Source organism: Balaenoptera borealis (assembly GCF_965194805.1).
Source record: "Balaenoptera borealis genome assembly, chromosome: 16".
Taxonomy (NCBI): Eukaryota; Metazoa; Chordata; class Mammalia; order Artiodactyla; family Balaenopteridae; genus Balaenoptera; species Balaenoptera borealis.
This window is the reverse complement of record NC_138872.1, coordinates 14,084,948-14,104,749: the sequence shown is the minus strand read 5'-3', so window position 1 is coordinate 14,104,749 and position 19,802 is coordinate 14,084,948. Positions and strand designations below refer to the sequence as shown.

The window sequence follows — 19,802 nt, the reverse complement described above, 5'->3', positions numbered from 1 at the left end:
GCAGTGGTTGAGAATCTGCCTGCCAATGCAGGGGACACGGGTTCGAGCCCTGGTCTGGGAGGATCCCACATGCCGTGGAGCAACTACGCCCGTGAGCCACAACTACTGAGCCTGCGCGTCTGGAGCCTGTGCTCCGCAACAAGAGAGGCCGCGACAGTGAGAGGCCCGCGCACCGCGATGAAGAGTGGCCCCCGCTCGCCGCAACTAGAGAAAGCCCTCGTACAGAAACAAAGACCCAACGCAGCTAAAAATAAATACATAAATAAATAAATTTTTAAAAAAACAAAAACATCTATTTAAAAAAAAAAAAAAGACAGGATGGAATTAGTATAGGATAGATATCTCAGTGGAAAAGAATAGAGAGTCCAGAAATAAACTTTCACATCTATTGTCAATTAATTTTTTTTAATTTTATTGAAATATAGTTGATATACAATGTTGTGTTAATTTCTGCTGTATAGCAAAGTGACTCAGTTATATATATACATATTCTTTTTCATATTCTTTTCCATTATGGTTTATCACAGGATGTTGAATATAGTTCCCTGTGCTATACAGTAGGGCCTTGTTGTTTATCCATTCTATATATTGTCAATTAATTTTTGATAAAGGTTTCAAGTAATTCAGTGAGGGAAAGGATAAATTTTTACGGTTGTGTTGGAACAACTGGATAGCCATATGCAAAAAGATTAATTTAGACCCTTACCTCACACTGTACACAAAAATTAACTTATATTATATCATAGACCTAAATGTAAGACCCAAAACTATAAAATTTCTAGAAGAAAACATAAAGAATCTTTATGACCTTGGGTTAGGCAGCAAAAGCAAGATTCATGATAAAAAATTGGTAACTAAAACTTTTGCTCTGCTTTTCAACAGACACCATTAAGAAAATGAAAAGACAAGCTACAGACTGGGAGATAATATTTGTAAATAATATGTCTGATAAAGAACTTGTTTCCAGAACATATAAGGAACTCTTACAATTCAGTATTAAGAGGACAAGCCCAACTTTTTTTTTAGTGGGAAAAAGATTTGAATGGACCTTCATCAAAGAAGATGCATGACTGATAAACACATGAAAAGATGCCCAACATGGTTAGTCATTAGAGAAACGCTACTTAAAGCCAAAATGAGATACCACTGCACACCTACTAGAATGGCTATAATCACAAAGACTGAACATACCAAGTGCTGGAAAACTGGAACTCTCTTCCATTGCTGGTGGGAATATAAAACATACATTGCTGGTAGGAATGTAAAATGGCACTGACGCATTGGAAGACAGTTTGGCCATTTCTTTGTTTTTTTTAGCTGTGCCATGCAGCTTGTAAGATCTTATTTCCCTGACTGGGGATTGAACCTGGGCCCTCAGCAGTGAAAGTGCAGAGTCCTAACCACTGGACAGCCAGGGAATTCCCTTTTTTGTTTGTTTGGGGTTTTTGGGGGTTCTGTTTTTTTGTGTTTTGGGGTTTTTTTCAGTTTGGCCATTTCTTAAAAAGTGAAATATACTCTCACCACATGACTTCACAGTCTTACTCCTAGGGATTCTCCCGAGAGAAATGGAAACATATATCCACACAGGACTTGTATGCAAATAATTATAGCAGCATTATCCATAATAGCCAAAAATGGGATGTGGTCCGTCCATAGCATGGAATACTATTCAGCAATAAAAAGGAATAAATTACTAATGCATATTACAACATGGATGAACTTCTAAAGCATGATGCTAAGGGAAAGAGGCCAGACACAAATACATGTTGTAATGATCCTGTTTCTAAGAAATATCTAGAAAAGGCAAACTCTAGAATAAGCAACAGATCAACTGCTGCCTGAGGCTGGGGATGGGAGTGGGGGTTGACTGCAGACAGGCAGAGGGAACTTTGGGGGTGATGGAAATGTTCTAAAACTGCATCGTGGTGACGGCTGCACAATTATAGCGATTTACTTTAAAAAGGAAATTTACTTTAAAAAGTGACATTTTTACAATGGAGGAATTGTATAGTATATAAATGGTATAGTATATAATTGTATAGTATTATATCCCAAAAAACAATTCTAAAAAGAAGCAGCAACGACAGTCTAGAGTCATGTTGAAAATGCAGACTTGAGCCAGACTGCCCGGGTTCCAGCCCCAGCGGCTGTCACTCACCATCTCTGTTGCCTTGAGCACGCTACTTAACTTTTTTCTCTGCTCGCTTTCCCCGTGAGAAGCCCTGACACACACGAGTTCACTGCTGTTATTGCTGTCACCACCCTCTTCTTTCTCTGGGCTCCTGCTCCATTGACCCTTTTCCTCTTTCTTTAAACTGTCAAGCTAATCCTTACCTCAGGGTCTTTGACCTCAGTGTCTGTGAATACTCTGCCCCCAGGATATTTCCATCACTGGCTTCCTCTTATCATTCCTGGCTCAACTCAAATGTCATCTCAGAGGTCTTCCCTGACCACCCTACCTGAAATGACACCACACTCATTCATTCATTTACTCATTCATTCACTAAGCAGCATTTTCTAGTAGTAGTAGTAGTAGTAGTAGTATCATTTTTATCCCCATTTTACAGGTGGGACAACTGAAGCTCAAAGAGGAGAAGTCATTACACTCATTCATTTAATTCAAAACATAATTATTACCACCTTACACTCTTTAGAATGGCTACAATTTAAAAAAAAAACAGAAAATAAGTGTTGGCAAGGATGTAGAGAAATTGAAACCCTTGCTCACTGTTGGTGGGAATGTAAAATGAGGCAACCACTGTGGCAAAACAGTATGGCGGGTCCTCAAAAAGTTAAAAATAGAATTGCCAAATGACCCAGCAATTCTACTTCTGCGTATATACCCAAAAGAATTGAAAGCAGGGTCTCAAAGAGACATTTGTATACTTGTGTTCATAGCAACATTATTCACAAGAGCAAAAAGGTAAAAGCAAACCAATGGCCATCAGCAGATGAATGGATAAACAAAAATGGGATATATATACACTATGAAATATTATTCAGTCTTAAAAAGGAAGGAAATGCTGACAGACACATGCTGTAACATGGATGCACCTTAAAGACATTATACTAAGTAAAATAAGCCAGTCACAAAAGGATAAATACTGTATGACTCCACTTATATGAGTTCCCTAGGGTAGCTAGATTCATAGAGACAGAAAGTAGAATGGTGGTTGCTAGGGGCTGAGGGGAGGGGGTAAAATGGGACTTACTGTTTAATGGGCACATGGTTCTAGTTTTGCCAGATGGAAAAAGGTTCTAGAGATGGATGGTGGTGACGGTTGCACAACATTGTGAATGTACTTAATGCCACTGAACTGTACACTTAAAAGTGGTTTAAATGATATAAAATAGACAAACAACAACGTCCTACTGTACAGCACAGGGAACTATATTCAACATCTTGTAATAACCTATAATGGAAAATAATCTGAAAAGGAATAGATACATATATGTATAACTGAATCATTTTGCTGTACACCTAAAACTAACACAACATTGTAAATTAACTATACTTCAATTTTTAAAAGTTTTTAAAAATGGTTAAAAGGGTAAATTTCATGTTATGTACATTTACAATTTTTTTAAATAAATAATTTTTAAAACATAACTATCGAGTACCAGAAACTGTGTTGTGTGCACTCTCATTTATTTCTCACCAGAATCCTTTGAAGGTGTTATTTATATTTTATTCATTAATATTATTAATTTATTATTAATTAAAATATTATTCACGTTATTCATTAATTCGTTGAGAGCACTGAGGTTGAGAGAGGTTGCCAGAGTCACAGGTTCCATCCCAACCTGTCGGAGGACCTCAAAGACCCCACCTCTCTGCTGCGTCTTTCTCCTCCGTGTCCCTCTCTGACTGTAAAAAACCTCACCTGTCCCTCCTTCCTGCAGGCACAGCAGGGATCTATCAAGGAGCAAATGGACTGACCAATGCAGCTGGCTTTGGAACTGTGCACCAGGTAGGCAGAGCTCCCCACCCTTAAATAGTCCCCTTAAATCCAGGCACGCAGAGAGACCCCTTGTACCTATGAGCCCTACCAGAAACCGTGTCTCTGATTCCCTGGTTTTGGAGAACACAGGGGCCAGACCGTACCAACAGCCATTGGAAAGATACAGTGTAGAGGCAGAGAAATTGGAATTGCTGGCAGATTTCCAAGATGACATGGGCTGCGTTATATGTTCCATCTTGATCTGAGTCTAAGACACCCATTGGCTGTTGAATCTGGGATGGATGGATGCAATAACCTGTGGTCTTTCACCAGACCCCAAGCTTCTCCAGGGTGAAATTATATCTTCTTCGCCTCTGCATCCCAGTGTCGAGTGCCCGACACAGAGTGGGAGCTTTATAAATGCTTGTTAGATTGAATTTAGTCAACACTGCGAAAATGGATGGATGCTGGCTAATAGTCTGAGTGTCCTGGTTTCACTTAGAGCGTGAATTAAGAATTAACCCGCTAAAGGTGGACGGGAACTCTGGGCACTATTCATGCACCTTTCCTGTAAGAACCTTCCGTGAGCTCCTTGCAGGGTTGAGAAGCACTGCTTTGTGGTGGGGCCGAACATTTGAAACAATGACTGTTGTCGGGGAGTTGGACGATCTGGTCAGTTTAAGCAAAGCTTGATAAAGAAGATTGGCATTCTTCGATTTCATCTCCAGGACTCCCTCATAGGAGATTCTGGATCCCTAATGCTGTGTAGGCGCTACTGTGTTTGCACAACGCCCCCCCCCCCCCACCGTGAACCTAAAATGTCACCTAGTCTCTGGGGTATGTGTATGTGGTCTTTCTTACTCATTCATTTGTTCACTAATTTTTCCAGTATTTATTGAGTGCCCATATGTGCCCAGCACAGCCGTGACCAAGACGGACGCTGTCAGGGCCACATGCATGTCCCTCAGGGTGCACCTGTTGACCTCTAGCTGCCAGGCTCTGTACCCCTGGGCCCAAGGGTGTTTTCTGGAACCAATGTATACAGCAGGCAGGAAGTGCCAGGGAATTAAGTGTTCCCTGGGAGCAGCTCTCAAGCAAAGACTGGCTGGACTTGGTATATAAATACCCCAGCTCCCTTGCCCCTTGGGAGAGATCTTTCTGAGATGTGTTTTCTACCACCCCAGCATCTCCCTGGTAGAATTCAGCTCCAGTTCCCACTGGAGAAGCCCCTGTGCTGGCTGCCTTCCCTTCTCCCCTTTGCTGTCTCGCTTCCCCACTCCCCAGCTGGTCTCTCCTTCACACCCCAAATCCGCTACTTGCACTTGAATCCTTGTCTTGGAGATTTGCTTCTAGGGAAAGCCCCTAGAGCTTTTATTCTATAAAGAGCCCCTAGAGCTTTTATTTTTATAAAAGCCCTCATAGAGCTTTTACTGTAATAGTGGGGAGACAGGGACAGACACAACAGACCCAGCCTGGGAGGCCCCTTACCCACATCAGCCTGACAGCCTTCCTTGTGGGTTTCCCTCTCCAGGACTATCCTTCCTACCCCGGCTTCCCACAGAGCCAGTACTCCCAGTATTACAGCTCGTCCTACAGCCCTCCTTACGTCCCGGCCGGCAGCATCTGCTCCTCTCCCCTCTCCACATCCACCTACGTCCTGCAGGAGGAACCTCACAACGTCCCCAGCCAGAGTTCTGAGTCGCTTGGCGGTAAGTACAGTCACTGTCGTGTGGTCATTCCTGGCTGTGGTCTGAGCTCTTATATGAAGGATGGACTGGACATAGGTCCCAGTTGTAATGAACCGGTCACCCAAGAGCTAACTTCATCTTTTGTTGGCTTTTCTTTGTGTGTGTGTGTGTGTGTGTGTGTGTGTGTGTGTGTGTTTGTGTTATTTAATTGCACCCATGTTTAAAAGTTACAGATTTTTACCTAAAAATTCTAATGTCTGCCTTCTCTTTTTTTTTTTTTTTGAGTTTATTTATTTATTTATTTATGGCTGTGTTGGGTCTTCGTTTCTGTGCGAGGACTTTCTCTAGTTGTGGCGAGTGGGGGCCACTCTTCATCGCGGTGCGCGGGCCTCTCATTATTGTGGCCTCTCTTGTTGCGGAGCACAGGCTCCAGACGCGCAGGCTCAGCAACCGTGGCTCACGGGCCCAGTTGCTCCGCGTCACGTGGGATCTTCCCAGACCAGGGCTCGAATCTGCGTCCCCTGCATTGGCAGGCAGACTCTCAACCACTGCGCCACCAGGGAAGCCCTGCCTTCTCTTGAAAGACGATCTGGTCACCCTAGGTCCACATTATTAAGTGACAGTGCTTGGCTGGAGCTGAGTAATGTCTGCCCTGTTTAGACAGGGTACACATGACTCCACATCCAGGCCCTTTGGTGATGTACATCACTATGCAACTAACTCGCCAGCCTACGGATTCATTCATTCATTCCGTAAATCTGCTATGCACATGTCTTCTCTTTTATGAGGTGATTTAGGCTCGTCACCACTAAATAACATGACAGCCATAAATTAGAACATCCAATGATAGTAGATATCATTGCATTTTATTCTTTTTTCTTCTTTTCTGAAACTTCCTGTTTCTGGGGCTTTGTAGAAGCTGAACGAGCATGATGGTTTGTGAACGTTCATTCAATAAATATTTATTGGTTGATAGCTAGAGAAAGAACAATAGTGAAGACTCACCTCTTTGTTCCTGAAGTTCTTGGTGCAGCTGTTGCTTTTAGCCCTTGTATTTTCCATCAGTTGGGGTGAGTTAGATAACATTGGTTTGGTGACAAATGGAGACAATGTGGCCAAGCATTTTTAAGTCAACTTTGAAGGACGTTTAGGGTTTGAGCATTGATTTTGGTCATTGTGACCTCGTCCCAGAGTATGGAATAAATGCCTAATACCCACATTCCAATTTCCAAATTGCTTCCTTGGAAGAGTATGAAGTGTAACAAACTTTTCTTTGTCATAATCCTGAATTATCTTTGCCCATCCTGCTTTTCATAATGTGGCCTCTCCACACTGGTTTCAGAAATGAAATATAAGCAGGAAATCTTCCAATAGATGCTACTATCAATCTATAATTTGATGGTGAACTGGATTCCAAAGAATTACTTCCCAAGAATTTGGGTTATGTGGGAAGGTCGCTTTTGTTCCCCATCAGGAGTGAACATAAAGGCTCATTGTGTCTTTGAAATTTTTCTTTATTGTTTCCCCCTGTTCTTCATGTATCCCCTGGTCTAAGGTTCAACAATAAGTGGTTGAGATGGTTTTTACTGTGTGTCTAACAAGCTCACATAAAATCTAATGACATAAATAATTGTCAGCTATAACTGAGGTCTCTTGCCTCTTCTCCCCAGTGTCCGTTATAAAGGAACGGCATTTAAGCATACTCTTTTGCCCATGCACACACGCACATGCTTATGCACTCTCTTAAAATTTCCCATAAAAACTCCACTTTTGAAATTATCCAGGATCTGCTTGAGTGGTTGGTTCCAAATTCCAGAGGCTCAAGAGGTTTATATATTACCGACAGATCATGCTCACTCTTTGCGTTGCCCGGATATGGTATCCTAATGCTCTTCTCCTCCCTGGCCCCCAGCCCTGCCACAGCACCATCTGCATCGACATGCATTAACAGTTACATTAAGCCCCAACAATTTGCAGATGATTGCAGGGCAGTTCGCTGATGGAGACGGCAAAATCTGAACATCTGACGTTACTCAAGAGAAAAGACAAATCAGTAGTGGTTGCTTGAGGACTTTTTTCTTTTTAAGCTTTTAAGTATGTTACAAATTATCTAAAAAGAAGTTGTAGTATATTTTAAATTTCTTAGATCTTCTCCCTCAGTCAATAGAAGGAGGAGTTTTTTTTAATCTCTCAAGAAGAAACTTGCAAGGTACTTTCATGCAATTTGGCAACATCTAACAAAATTGAAAATGCATGTACTATTTAACCCAGTTATTCTACTTCTAGAAACTTATCCTAAAGATAAATTCCCACATAGGTACAAAGACTTAAATTAAAAGAATATTTTGATGCAGCAAAAGCAGTTCTAAGAGGGAAGTTTATAGCAATACAAGCCTACATCAAGAAACAGGAAACATCTCGAATAAACAACCTAACCTTGCACCTAAAGCAATTAGAGAAAGAAGAACAAAAAAACCCCAAAGCTAGCAGAAGGAAAGAAATCATAAAGATCAGATCAGAAATAAATGAAAAAGAAATGAAGGAAACAATAGCAAAGATCAATGAAACTAAAAGCTGGTTCTTTGAGAAGATAAACAAAATTGATAAACCATTAGCCAGACTCATCAAGAGAAAAAGGGAGAAGACTCAAATCAATAGAATTAGAAATGAAAAAGGAGAAGTAACCACTGACACTGCAGAAATACAAACGATCATGAGAGATTACTATAAGCAACTCTATGCCAATAAAATGGACAACCTGGAAGAAATGGACAGATTCTTAGAAATGCACAACCTGCCGAGACTGAACCAGGAAGAAATAGAAAATATGAACAGACCAATCACAAGCACTGAAATTGAAACTGTGATTACAAATCTTCCAACAAACAAAAGCCCAGGACCAGATGGCTTCACAGGCGAATTCTATCAAACATTTAGAGAAGAGCTAACACCTATCCTTCTCAAACTCTTCCAAAATATTGCAGAGGGAGGAACACTCCCAAACTCATTCTATGAGGCCACCATCACCCTGATACCAAAACCAGACAAAGATGTCACAAAGAAAGAAAACTACAGGCCAATATCACTGATGAACATAGATGCAAAAATCCTCAACAAAATACTAGCAAACAGAATCCAACAGCACATTAAAAGGATCATACACCATGATCAAGTGGGGTTTATTCCAGGAATGCAAGGATTCTTCAATATACGCAAATCAATCAATGTGATACATCATATTAACAAATTGAAGGAGAAAAACCATATGATCATCTCAATAGATGCAGAGAAAGCTTTTGACAAAATTCAACACCCATTTATGATAAAAGCCCTGCAGAAAGTAGGCATAGAGGGAACTTTCCTCAACATAATAAAGGCCATATATGACAAACCCATAGCCAACATTGTCCTCAATGGTGAAAAACTGAAACCATTTCCACTAAGATCAGGAACAAGACAAGGTTGCCCACTCTCACCACTATTATTCAACATAGTTTTGGAAGTGTTAGCCACGGCAATCAGAGAAGAAAAAGAAATAAAAGGAATCCAAATTGGAAAAGAAGAAGTAAAGCTGTCACTGTTTGCAGATGACATAATACTATACATAGAGAATCCTAAAGATGCCACCAGAAAACTACTAGAGCTAATCAATGAATTTGGTAAAGTAGCAGGATACAAAATTAATGCACAGAAATCTCTTGCATTCCTATATACTAATGATGAAAAATCTGAAAGTGAAATTAAGAAAACACTCCCATTTACCATTGCAACAAAAAGAATAAAATATCTAGGAATACACCTACCTAAGGAGACAAAAGACCTGTATGCAGAAAATTATAGGACACTGATGAAAGAAATTAAAGATGATACAAGTAGATGGAGAGATATACCATGTTCTTGGATTGGAAGAATCAACATTGTGAAAATGACTCTACTACCCAAAGCAATCTACAGATTCAATGCAATCCCTTTCAAACTACCAATGGCATTTTTCACAGAACTAGAACAAAAAATTTCACAATTTGTATGGAAACACAAAAGACCCCGAATAGCCAAAGCAATCTTGAGAACGAAAAATGGAGCTGGAGGAATCAGGCTCCCTGACTTCAGACTATATTACAAAGCTACAGTAATCAAGACAGTTTGATACTGGCACAAAAACAGAAATATAGATCAATGGAACAGGATAGAAAGCCCAGAGATAAACCCACGCACATATGGTCACCTTATCTTTGATAAAGGAGGCAAGCATATACAGTGAAGAAAAGACAGCCTCTTCAATAAGTGGTGCTGGGAAAATTGGACAGGTACATGTAAAAGTATGAAATTAGAACACTCCCTGACACCATACACAAAAATAAACTCAAAATGGATTAAAGACCTAAGTGTAAGGGCAGACACTATCAAACTCTTAGAGGAAAACATAGGCAGAACACTCTATGACATAAATCACAACAAGATCCTTTTTGACCCACCTCCTAGAGAAATGGAAATAAAAACACAAATAAACAAATGGGACCTAATGAAACTTAAAAGCTTTTGCACAGCAAAGGAAACCATAAACAAGACCAAAAGACAACCCTCAGAATGGGAGAAAATATTTGCAAATGAAAAAACTGACAAAGGATTAATCTCCAAGATTTACAAGCAGCTCATGCAGCTCAATAACAAAAAAACAAACAACCCAATCCAAAAATGGGCAGAAGACCTAAATAGACATTTCTCCAAAGAAGATATACAGATTGCCAACAGACACATGAAAGAATACTCAACATCATTAATCATTAGAGAAATGCAAATCAAAACTACAATGAGATATCATCTCACACCGGTCAGAATGGCCATCATCAAAAAATCTATAAACAGTAAATGCTGGAGAGGGTGTGGAGAAAAGGGAACACTCTTGCACTGTTGGTGGGAATGTAAATTGATACAGCTGCTATGGAGAACAGTATGGAGGTTCCTTAAAAAACTAAAAATAGAACTACCATACGACCCAGCAATCCCACTACTGGGCATATACCCTCAGAAAACCATAATTCAAAAAGAGTCATGTACCAAAATGTTCATTGCAGCTCTATTTACAATAGCCAGGACATGGAAGCAACCTAAGTGTCCATCATCGGATGAATGGATAAAGAAGATGTGGCACATATATACAATGGAATATTACTCAGCCATAAAAAGAAATGAAATGGAGGTATTTGTAGTGAGGTGGATGGAGTTAGAGTCTGTCATACAGAGTGAAGTAAGTCAGAAAGAGAAAAACAAGTACAGTATGCTAACACATATATATGGAATCTAAGGAAAAAAAAAAAAAAAGGTCATGAAGAACCTAGTGGCAAGATGGGAATAAAGACACAGACCTACTAGAGAATGGACTTGAGGATATGGGGAGGGGGAGGGGTGAGATGTGACAGGGTGAGAGAGTGTCATGGACATATATACACTACCAAACGTAAAATAGATAGCTAGTGGGAAGCAGCCGCATAGCACAGGGAGATCAGCTCGGTGCTTTGTGACCACCTAGAGGGGTGGGATAGGGAGGGTGGGAGGGAGGGAGATGCAAGAGGGAAGAGATATGGGAACATATGTATATGTATAACTGATTCACTTTGTTATAAAGCAGAAACTAACACACCATTGTAAAGCAATTATACTCCAATAAAGATGTTTAAAAAAAAAAAGAATATTTTTTGCAGCATTGCCATAGCAAAAGACTGAAAACAACCTAAATATCCATTGATAGGAGTCAGGTGAAATAAATGATGGTGTATCCACCATTGGCACACTATACATCTGTTAAAAAGAATAAGTAAGCTAGTTATATCTTCACTAATATGGATCTCTCTTTGAGCTATTGTGATAGGTGAAAAACTATGATAGTGGCAGAACTATGTGCATAATATGATCCTGGAGTTTTTTTAAATATAAGTATAGTTTAATACCCATATTTGCATAGGAAATTTCTGGAAGGGTGCAAAAAAACTGTTAACAGTCATTTTCTCTGGGGAGGAAACTAGAGGGAAAAGACTTGATGTAACAGACAACAGGCCACTCCACTTAACAGCAAAATTCACATTTTTTTCACGTGCACATGAAACATTTACCAAAATAGACATATTCTGGGCCATAAATCATGAAGTCTCATTACTTTTAAAAGGTTTCAAGGCATACAAAATATGTTCTCTGAAAACAGTGGAATTAAATTAGAAATAAATAACAAGAAGATTTTTGGAAAATTCTCAAATATTCAGAAACAAAATAGCACACTTCTAAATAACCCATGTGTGATGGTTAATTTTATGTGTCAACTGTCCAGGCTATGGGATGCCCAGACAGCTGGTTAAACATTATTTCTGGGTGTGTCTATGAGAGTGTCTCCAGAAAACACTAGTATTTGAATCAGTAGACTGAGTAAAGGAGATGGCCCCCACCAATGAGGGCAGGCATCATTTAAATCCAATGAGGGCTCATCTTACAGAACAAAAAGGCAGATGAAGAGTGATCTCTCTCTCTCTTTTATTAAGCTGTGACATTCATCTTTTCCTGAGACATTGGGGCTTCTAGTTCTAAGCCTTTGGACTCCAAGACTTACATCAGTGGGGGCCCCTTTTTTATCCCGCACCCCTGGATCTCAGGCCTTCAGGCTCAGACTGGGAGTTACACCATTGGCTCCCCTGGTTCTCAGGTCTTTAGACTCAGACCGAATTATACCACCAGTTTTCCTGGTTCTCCAGCTTGCAAGTGGCAAATTGTGGGACTTTTTGGCCTCTGTAACTGCATGAGTCAATTCCTATAATAAGTCTCCATATATATGAATATATATATATATACACATATGTTCTGTTTCTCTGGAGAACCCTGGCTAATACACCACAAGTCAAAAGAAAAATCAAAGGTAAATTTAAAAGTATTTTGAACCTAATGAAAATGAAAACACAGCGTATCAGAATTTATGGAATGTCACTAACACAGTACTTAAAGGGAAATTTGTGGCACTAAATCCCTATATTAGAAAAGAAGAAGGGTTTTAAACCAAACACCTTATCTTCCACCTTAAGAAACTAGACAAAGAAAGGCAAACTACACCCAGAGTAAGTAGAGGACAGGAAATAACAAAGATCAGAATGGAAATCCATGAAATCTGAAAACAGAAAAACAATAGAGAAAATCACTGAAACCCAAACTTGGTTCTTTGAGAAGACCAATAAAATTGATAGTACTCTACACAAGCTGATATGGGTAAAAAAGAGAAGATATAAATTACCAGTAAAATGAGAGGTAACATCACTACAGACCCTACAGATATTAAAAGGCTAACAATGCAACAGTCAACAACTTAGATGAAATGAAGAAATTCCTTGTGGGACAAAAACTTCTGAAGCTTTTTCAAAGAAATAGGCCTATATCTACTAAATAAACTGAGATTTTTTTTTGTTAAAAATGTTCCCACAAAGAAATTGCCAGGCCTAAATGTCTTCACTGATTAATTCTACCAAACATTTAAGTAAGAAATATCAGTTCTACATTAATTCTTCAGGAAAATTGAAAAGGAAGGGATACTTCCAAACTCATTCTATGAGGAACGCATTACCCTGATGCCAAAACTAGGCAAAGACATTGAAAGAAAACAACAGACCAATATTTCTCATAAACATAGATACAAAATTTCTAGACACAATGTTAGCAAATTAGCCCAACTGTATATTAAAGGATACTATATCATGACTAAGTGGGGTTTATCTTAAGGATGCAAAGTTGGTTTAAAATTTGAAAATTAATGTAATTCACCATATTAAGTAACTAGAAAGAAAAAAAAGAGATTATCTCAACAGATGCACAGAAAAACATTTGACAGAATCTATCATTTGTTTCTGATAAAAATTCCAAATTAGGCGTAGAAAGGAACTTCCTTTATCAGAAAAAGGCATGCAGTGGACTGAATGTTTATATCCCTCCCCCCACAATTTATGTGTTGAAGACCTAATCCCCAGTGTAATGGTACTTGGAGGTGGGGGTCTTTGGGAAGTAATTAGGTCATAAGGGTGGAGTCCTCAAAGTGGGATTAGTGCCCTAATAAGAAGAGGTACAAGAGAGATGATATCTCTCTCTCTCCCCACCATGTGTGGATACAGCAAAAAGACATCCATCTGAAAACAAGAAGAGGACTCTCACCAGGAACCAAACTGGCTAGAGCCTTGATCTTGAACTTCCCAGCCTCCAGAACTGTGAGAAAAAATCTCTATTGTTTAAGCAACCCAGTCTATGGTATTTTTTTATAGCAGCCCAAACTGACTAAAATAGGACAGCTACAAAAAACCTACAGGTACCCCCCCTAGGACCAGAAACAAGACAAGGATGTCCACTCTTACCAGTTCTATTCAGCATTATACTAGAGGTTTTAGGCAGTGCAATAAGGGAAGAAAAATAAATGAAAGGCATCTATACTGGAGAAGAAAATTCAAAACTTTATGAAGTAAAAAGAAGTAAAATGACATGATCACCTATGGAGAAAATCAGATAGCATCTACAGAAAGCTGCTAGAACTAAAAAGTGAGTTTAGCAATGTTGCAGGGTACTATAAAAACCAAGTGTATTTCTTTATGCTAACAACAAGCAGTAGGAAATAGAATATTTTTTTTAATTTTTATTTATTTATTTATTTATTTATATTTATTTTTGGCTGTGTTGGGTCTTCGTTTCTGTGCGAGAGCTTTCTCTAGTTGTGGCAAGCAGGAGCCACTCTTCATCGCGGTGCGCGGGCCTCTCACTATCGCGGCCTCTCTTGTTGCAGAGCACAAGCTCCAGATGCGCAGGCTCAGTAGTTGTGGCTCACAGGCCCAGTTGCTCCGCGGCATGTGGGATCTTCCCAGACCAGGGCTCGAACCCGTGTCCCCTGCATTGGCAGGCAGATTCTCAACCACTGCGCCACCAGGGAAGCCCAAGAAATAGAATATTTTTAAATGCCATTTACAGTAGCATCGAAAAATATGAAATATTTAGGGATAAATGTGACAAAAGATGTGCAATACTTGTACCCTTCAAACTACAAAACACTACTGGGAGAGGTTAAAGAAGACTTTAATTAATGAAGAGATATATCTCATTCACAGGTCAGAAGACTTACTATTGTTAAGATATCAATTCTCTACAAATTGATCAAACACAACCTCTGTCAACATCCCAGGCTTTTTTTTTTTTGTAGAAACTGCCAAGTTGATCCTGAACTTCATATGGAAGTACAAAGGACCTAGAATAGCCTTAACAGCTCTGATATAGAAGAACAAAATTAGAATACTAACACTACCTGACTTTAAGACTTACTACAAAGCCGCAGTAATCAAGACAGTATGGTATTGACATAAAGATAGACCAGACCAGTAGATCAGTAGATCAGTGGACCAGCATAGAGAGTGCAGAAATAAACCACATGTATATGAACGTTTTTGACAAAGATTCAAAAGCAATAACGGATAGTCTTCTCAACAAAAGATGCTAAAATGACTGGATATCTATATCCAGAAAAAACTGTACTTCAGTACATACCTCACATGACATACAAAAATTAACACAAAATAGAGCATAGACCTAAATATAAAACTTATATAAGAAAACAGGAGAAAATCTTTGTGCTTTTGGGTTAGGCAAAGGATTCTCATATATAACACTAAAAGCATGATCCAAAAGGAAAAAAATATTTGATATAAATTGGACTTCATGAAAATTTAAAACTTTTGCTCTTCAAAAGACACTGTTAGGAGAATGAAAAGACAAGTCATGGTCCAGAAGAATATAATTGCAAAACATATATATGATAAAGTAAGTTGTATTAGTTAGAGGTCTCCAGGGAAATAGAAGCAGTAGGATATAGATGTAGATATAGACAGATAGATATAGATGATATAGATAGAGATTTATTATAAGAATTGACTCATGTGGTTATGGAGGCCAAGAAGTCTCACAATCTGCTTTGCGCAAGCTGGAGAACCAGAAAAGCCAATATTATAATTCGGTCTGAGTCAGAAGGCCCAAGAACCAGGAGTTCCAATGTCTGAGGGCAGGAGATGAATGTCCCAGCTCAAGAAGAGAGAGAATTTGCCCTTCCTATGCCTTTTTGTTTTATTTGGGCCCTCAATGGATTGGATGATGCCCACCCACATTGATTAGGGCAGCTCTTCTCTACTAAGCCTACTGATTCAAATGCTAATCTCTTCTGGAGATACCCCTCACAGACACACCCAGAAATAATGTTTTCCTAGCTATCTGGGCCTCCCTTGGCCCAGTCAAGTTGACATAAAATTAACCATCCAGAATATATTTTTTAAAACTCTCAAAACCAGTAATAAGAAAACAAGTAACCCAATAAAGAAATGGGCAAAGTACTTGAATAGACATTTCACCAAAGAAGATACAGGCATGGCAAAAAAAAGCACATGATTAAGATGCTGAGTATTAGTCATTAGAGAAATGCAAATTAAATCCTCAGTGAGATACTACTACATACCCCCTAGAAAGGCTATAATTATAAAGACTGACCATACCAAAGGCTGGCAAGGTTGCAGAGCAACTAGAACTCCCTTAACCCTGCTGGTGGGAATGTGAAATGGTACAACCACTTTGGAAAACAATTTAGCAGTTTCTTAAAAAGTCAAACGTAGGGACTTCGCTGGTGGTGCAGTGGATAAGACTCTGCGCTCCCAATGCAGGAGGCCCAGATTTGATCCCGGGTCCGGGAACTAGATCCCACATGCATGCTGCAACTAAGAGTTCGCATGCTGCAACTAAGAGTTCACATGCCACAACTAAGGAACCGGAGAGCCAAAACTAAGGAGCCCACGAGCCACAACTAAGGAGCCCACCTGCCTCAACTAAGACCTGATGCAACCAAATAAATATTTTTTTTAAAAAAAGGTCAAACGTAGACCTACCATATATCCTAGTAATCATGCTCTCTCATAAGAAGAAAGCTTATGTCTGTACAAAGACTGATGAGTGACTGTTCATAAAAGCTTTATTTAGTCCAGCCAAAAACTAGAATCAACCCAAATGTCCATCCCGAGGTGAACAGGTGAACAAATGGTGATACATCCACACAATAGAATAGTACTCAGCAACACAAAGGAATGAACTATTGATATACATGACAACATGGATTGAATCTCAGAACAGTTATGCTGGCTGAAAGAAGCCAGACAAGTGTGTGTGTGTGTGTGTGTGCGTGTGTGTACACGCATATCGAGTGATGCCATTTGTTTAAAACTCTAAAAAATATAAACTAATTTATAGTGAAAGAAAGCAAATCCATGGTTGCCTGGGGGGGTAGCAGGAGGAAGAGACTATAAAGGAATTACAAGGAAACTCTTGGGTGCTGGATTTGTTCATTATCTTGATTGTGGTGATGGTTTCATAGATGTGACCATATGTCAAAACTTACCAAACTGTGTGCTCTAAGTATGTGTGGTTTATTGTATGTCAATTATACCTCAATACAGTTGTTAAAATAAAGAAGTAAAAACATTAAAAAGGGAGAAATAAAAAAAGGGAAATGACTCCAAGAAAGATTCCTATAAATTGCTCTAGCATGTGTACCTCTGACTTTGACCTTGAATTTTGACCCTTCATTCTCAAGAATGTATATGGTCAGAAAGGGCTGCTTTTTTTGGCACCCCTAATAAATTGACTCTACATAACACCTTATTGGGACATTTTGTAGGTAGCTGGTGTTTCCTCCTCTTTTTAATATTTGCCTGGATTTTAATGGGGCCAACAAGTGTTTTCTAAGCCTCCCTAGCCTTAGAACTACCTAGTGAATCAGGATAAACTTTATTTATGACTCTTAAGCATCTGTGAATTTATTTAGTGCCTGTTCCTCATCCTCCAAAAGAAAGTCTTTGCTAGTTTGATGTTTGGGAATCTCTAAGGCTGTATCCTAAAAATTTGGGGGAGTTGGAGACAGCCCAACAGTTCTGACAACTCAAAATCACATCTTTTCTTATTATGTCCTTAGTCTGCTAAGAAGTTTTATAAATATTAAACAAAAAAAATTCAGTCCCTTGGGTTTTGGAGGGAAATATTCCTTCCAGGGTAGGAAAAAAATTAGTCCATTGCCAAGCATTTTTATACAAAAGCATTTTCCCCCCGATGATCCAAGAACTGGCAATTATGGAAGGAGAGATGGAGTCCACAGGGTACATTTGGGAGCTAAAACGAGCAGCTGTAAGATGAGAGTGGGATGGAATGTCCTCTAAGGTTCCATGCTGGTTTACAGTTCTGTCACTCTAGTGACAAGGGCAGGCCCAAATTTGACTTCTGACTCTACCACTAATTTGCAGGGTAACAACAGGATTACGTCATCTCACTAAGCCTCAGTTCCCTTGTTAGTTAAATAAAGATAATAAAGTCTAATAAGATGTATTTAAAACTTCTGTGCTTAAAAAACAACACAACTTGGATGCTGGCTTTGGGACCTGAGTGCTGGGAACAAGTGCTGCCCACTTGTTCATTCAGGATTATTAAACAGTTGCCCAAGGGCAGGACCCCGGTAGCCTCTCAGTACACCGTGTCCGGAAACACCACCTCGATGAGAAGCCTCGATGAGAACACCCACCCTCGGCCGTGCACCTTCTCACTGATCCTCATGTGTATGTAGGTCTAGTCAAGCCAGAACACAATTTAAATCATTTACTGACATCTCCTAATTGCCAGCCCTGTGCTGGTCGCTTTCGCCTATATAATCTCAAATTGACAAATTTCTTAACAAGTAAAGCTTAAATGACTTGCTTTTAGTAGAGAAAGTGGAGCAAGCCGCCTAGGGATAGGAACCTAGAGAATTCTCCCCACACATGCCCCATTCACCCCAAGGGAGGGATCTCTTAAAGGTAGAAGAGTTTGATGCCCAGCTATATATATATGTATATATATATATGTTATTTTCTTCCTCCTGTTGGTCTAGGGATTCTCAGGCTTTAGGATATATAGACAGTTGTAAACACAAAACTCCGTTCACTGGAATTGTAGCTCCCCAGCTGCCCCCGCCCTCACTTCTCTCAGATCCCTGCTCAGCTGTCCCCTTATCCATGAGGCCTCCCCTATGCATGGCACAGGGAGATCAGCTCAGTGCTTTGTGACCACCTAGAGGGGTGGAATAGGGAGGGTGGGAGGGAGGCGCAAGAGGGAGGGGATATGGGGATATAGGTATACATGTAGCTGAATCACTTTATTGTACAGCAGAAACTAACACAACATTGTAAAGCAATTATACTCCAATAAAGATGCAAAAAAAAAAAACAATTAGTAACCTCCCAGCACTCCTGGACTCTTACCCGATTTGTCAATTCTCTATAACACATGTCCCCACCTGGCATATTATCTATTTACTTGTCTGTCTAATGTGTCTCTCCTCTCTCTAGAATTTAGGTGCTATGGAACCAGTGCCTGGAACCATACCTACTCAGTAAATCTTTGCTGGATGTATGAATGATTATGAATAGGCGGTTTAAGGCACTTTCAAGAGTAATTTTGATTCTACGTGATCTTTGCCTTCTCTGCTGCCTTGGGGACCTCCCACTTTGGTGTTAGATGGTTCTGGTGTAATAGTTCGTGGGAGGACACACTCAGCCAAGCCTCTGATATGTCTGCCCTTCCCTCTCCTACGCCAGGTGAACATAACACGCACAATGGACCTTCCACGCCAGCAAAAGAGGGAGACACAGACAGGCCGCACCGGGCCTCCGACGGGAAGCTCCGAGGCCGGTCGAAGCGGAGCAGTGACCCCTCCCCAGCAGGGGACAGTGAGATTGAGGTAACTCAGAGGCTTCTGCCTGACTTGGTGAATGTCATCTCCACATGTGGCCGGAACAGGAAGCGGGGGGGGCAGAGTTCTGTCTGGGGGAGAATGGCCCTGTGTGTTCACAAAGTGCAGGAACAGAGAAATGGGCCCTTGATGAAAAGGAGGGAAGAATTCGGTTGGCCACACGGAAGCACTGTTGACTGACCAGGCTAGGAAAAGTGACCCTAGAGATGGTAAAGATGGGTGATTGTCAAATGTGAGCCACAACAACATCACCTGGGGGCCTGCGAAAACCCAGACAGCTGGGGCCACCCCCTAGAGTTTCCAATTCAGTAGATCTGGGGCAGGGCCTGAGAATTCGCATTTCCAACAAATTCCTAG

At 40.1% G+C, this 19,802-nt stretch overlaps 1 protein-coding gene across 3 annotated transcripts in view; it reads left to right on the top strand.

Moving 5' to 3' along the window:
* EYA2 (EYA transcriptional coactivator and phosphatase 2) overlaps positions 1-19,802 on the top strand; it is a 303,026-nt gene that overhangs the window by 204,683 nt on the left and 78,541 nt on the right. For all 3 annotated transcript variants that reach the window (XM_082361171.1, XM_082361170.1, XM_082361172.1), the window contains 3 exons: positions 3,904-3,971; positions 5,473-5,650; positions 19,291-19,433. In XM_082361171.1, coding sequence (XP_082217297.1) covers positions 3,904-3,971; positions 5,473-5,650; positions 19,291-19,433 — 389 coding nt within the window. The remainder of the gene's footprint in view (positions 1-3,903; positions 3,972-5,472; positions 5,651-19,290; positions 19,434-19,802) is intronic.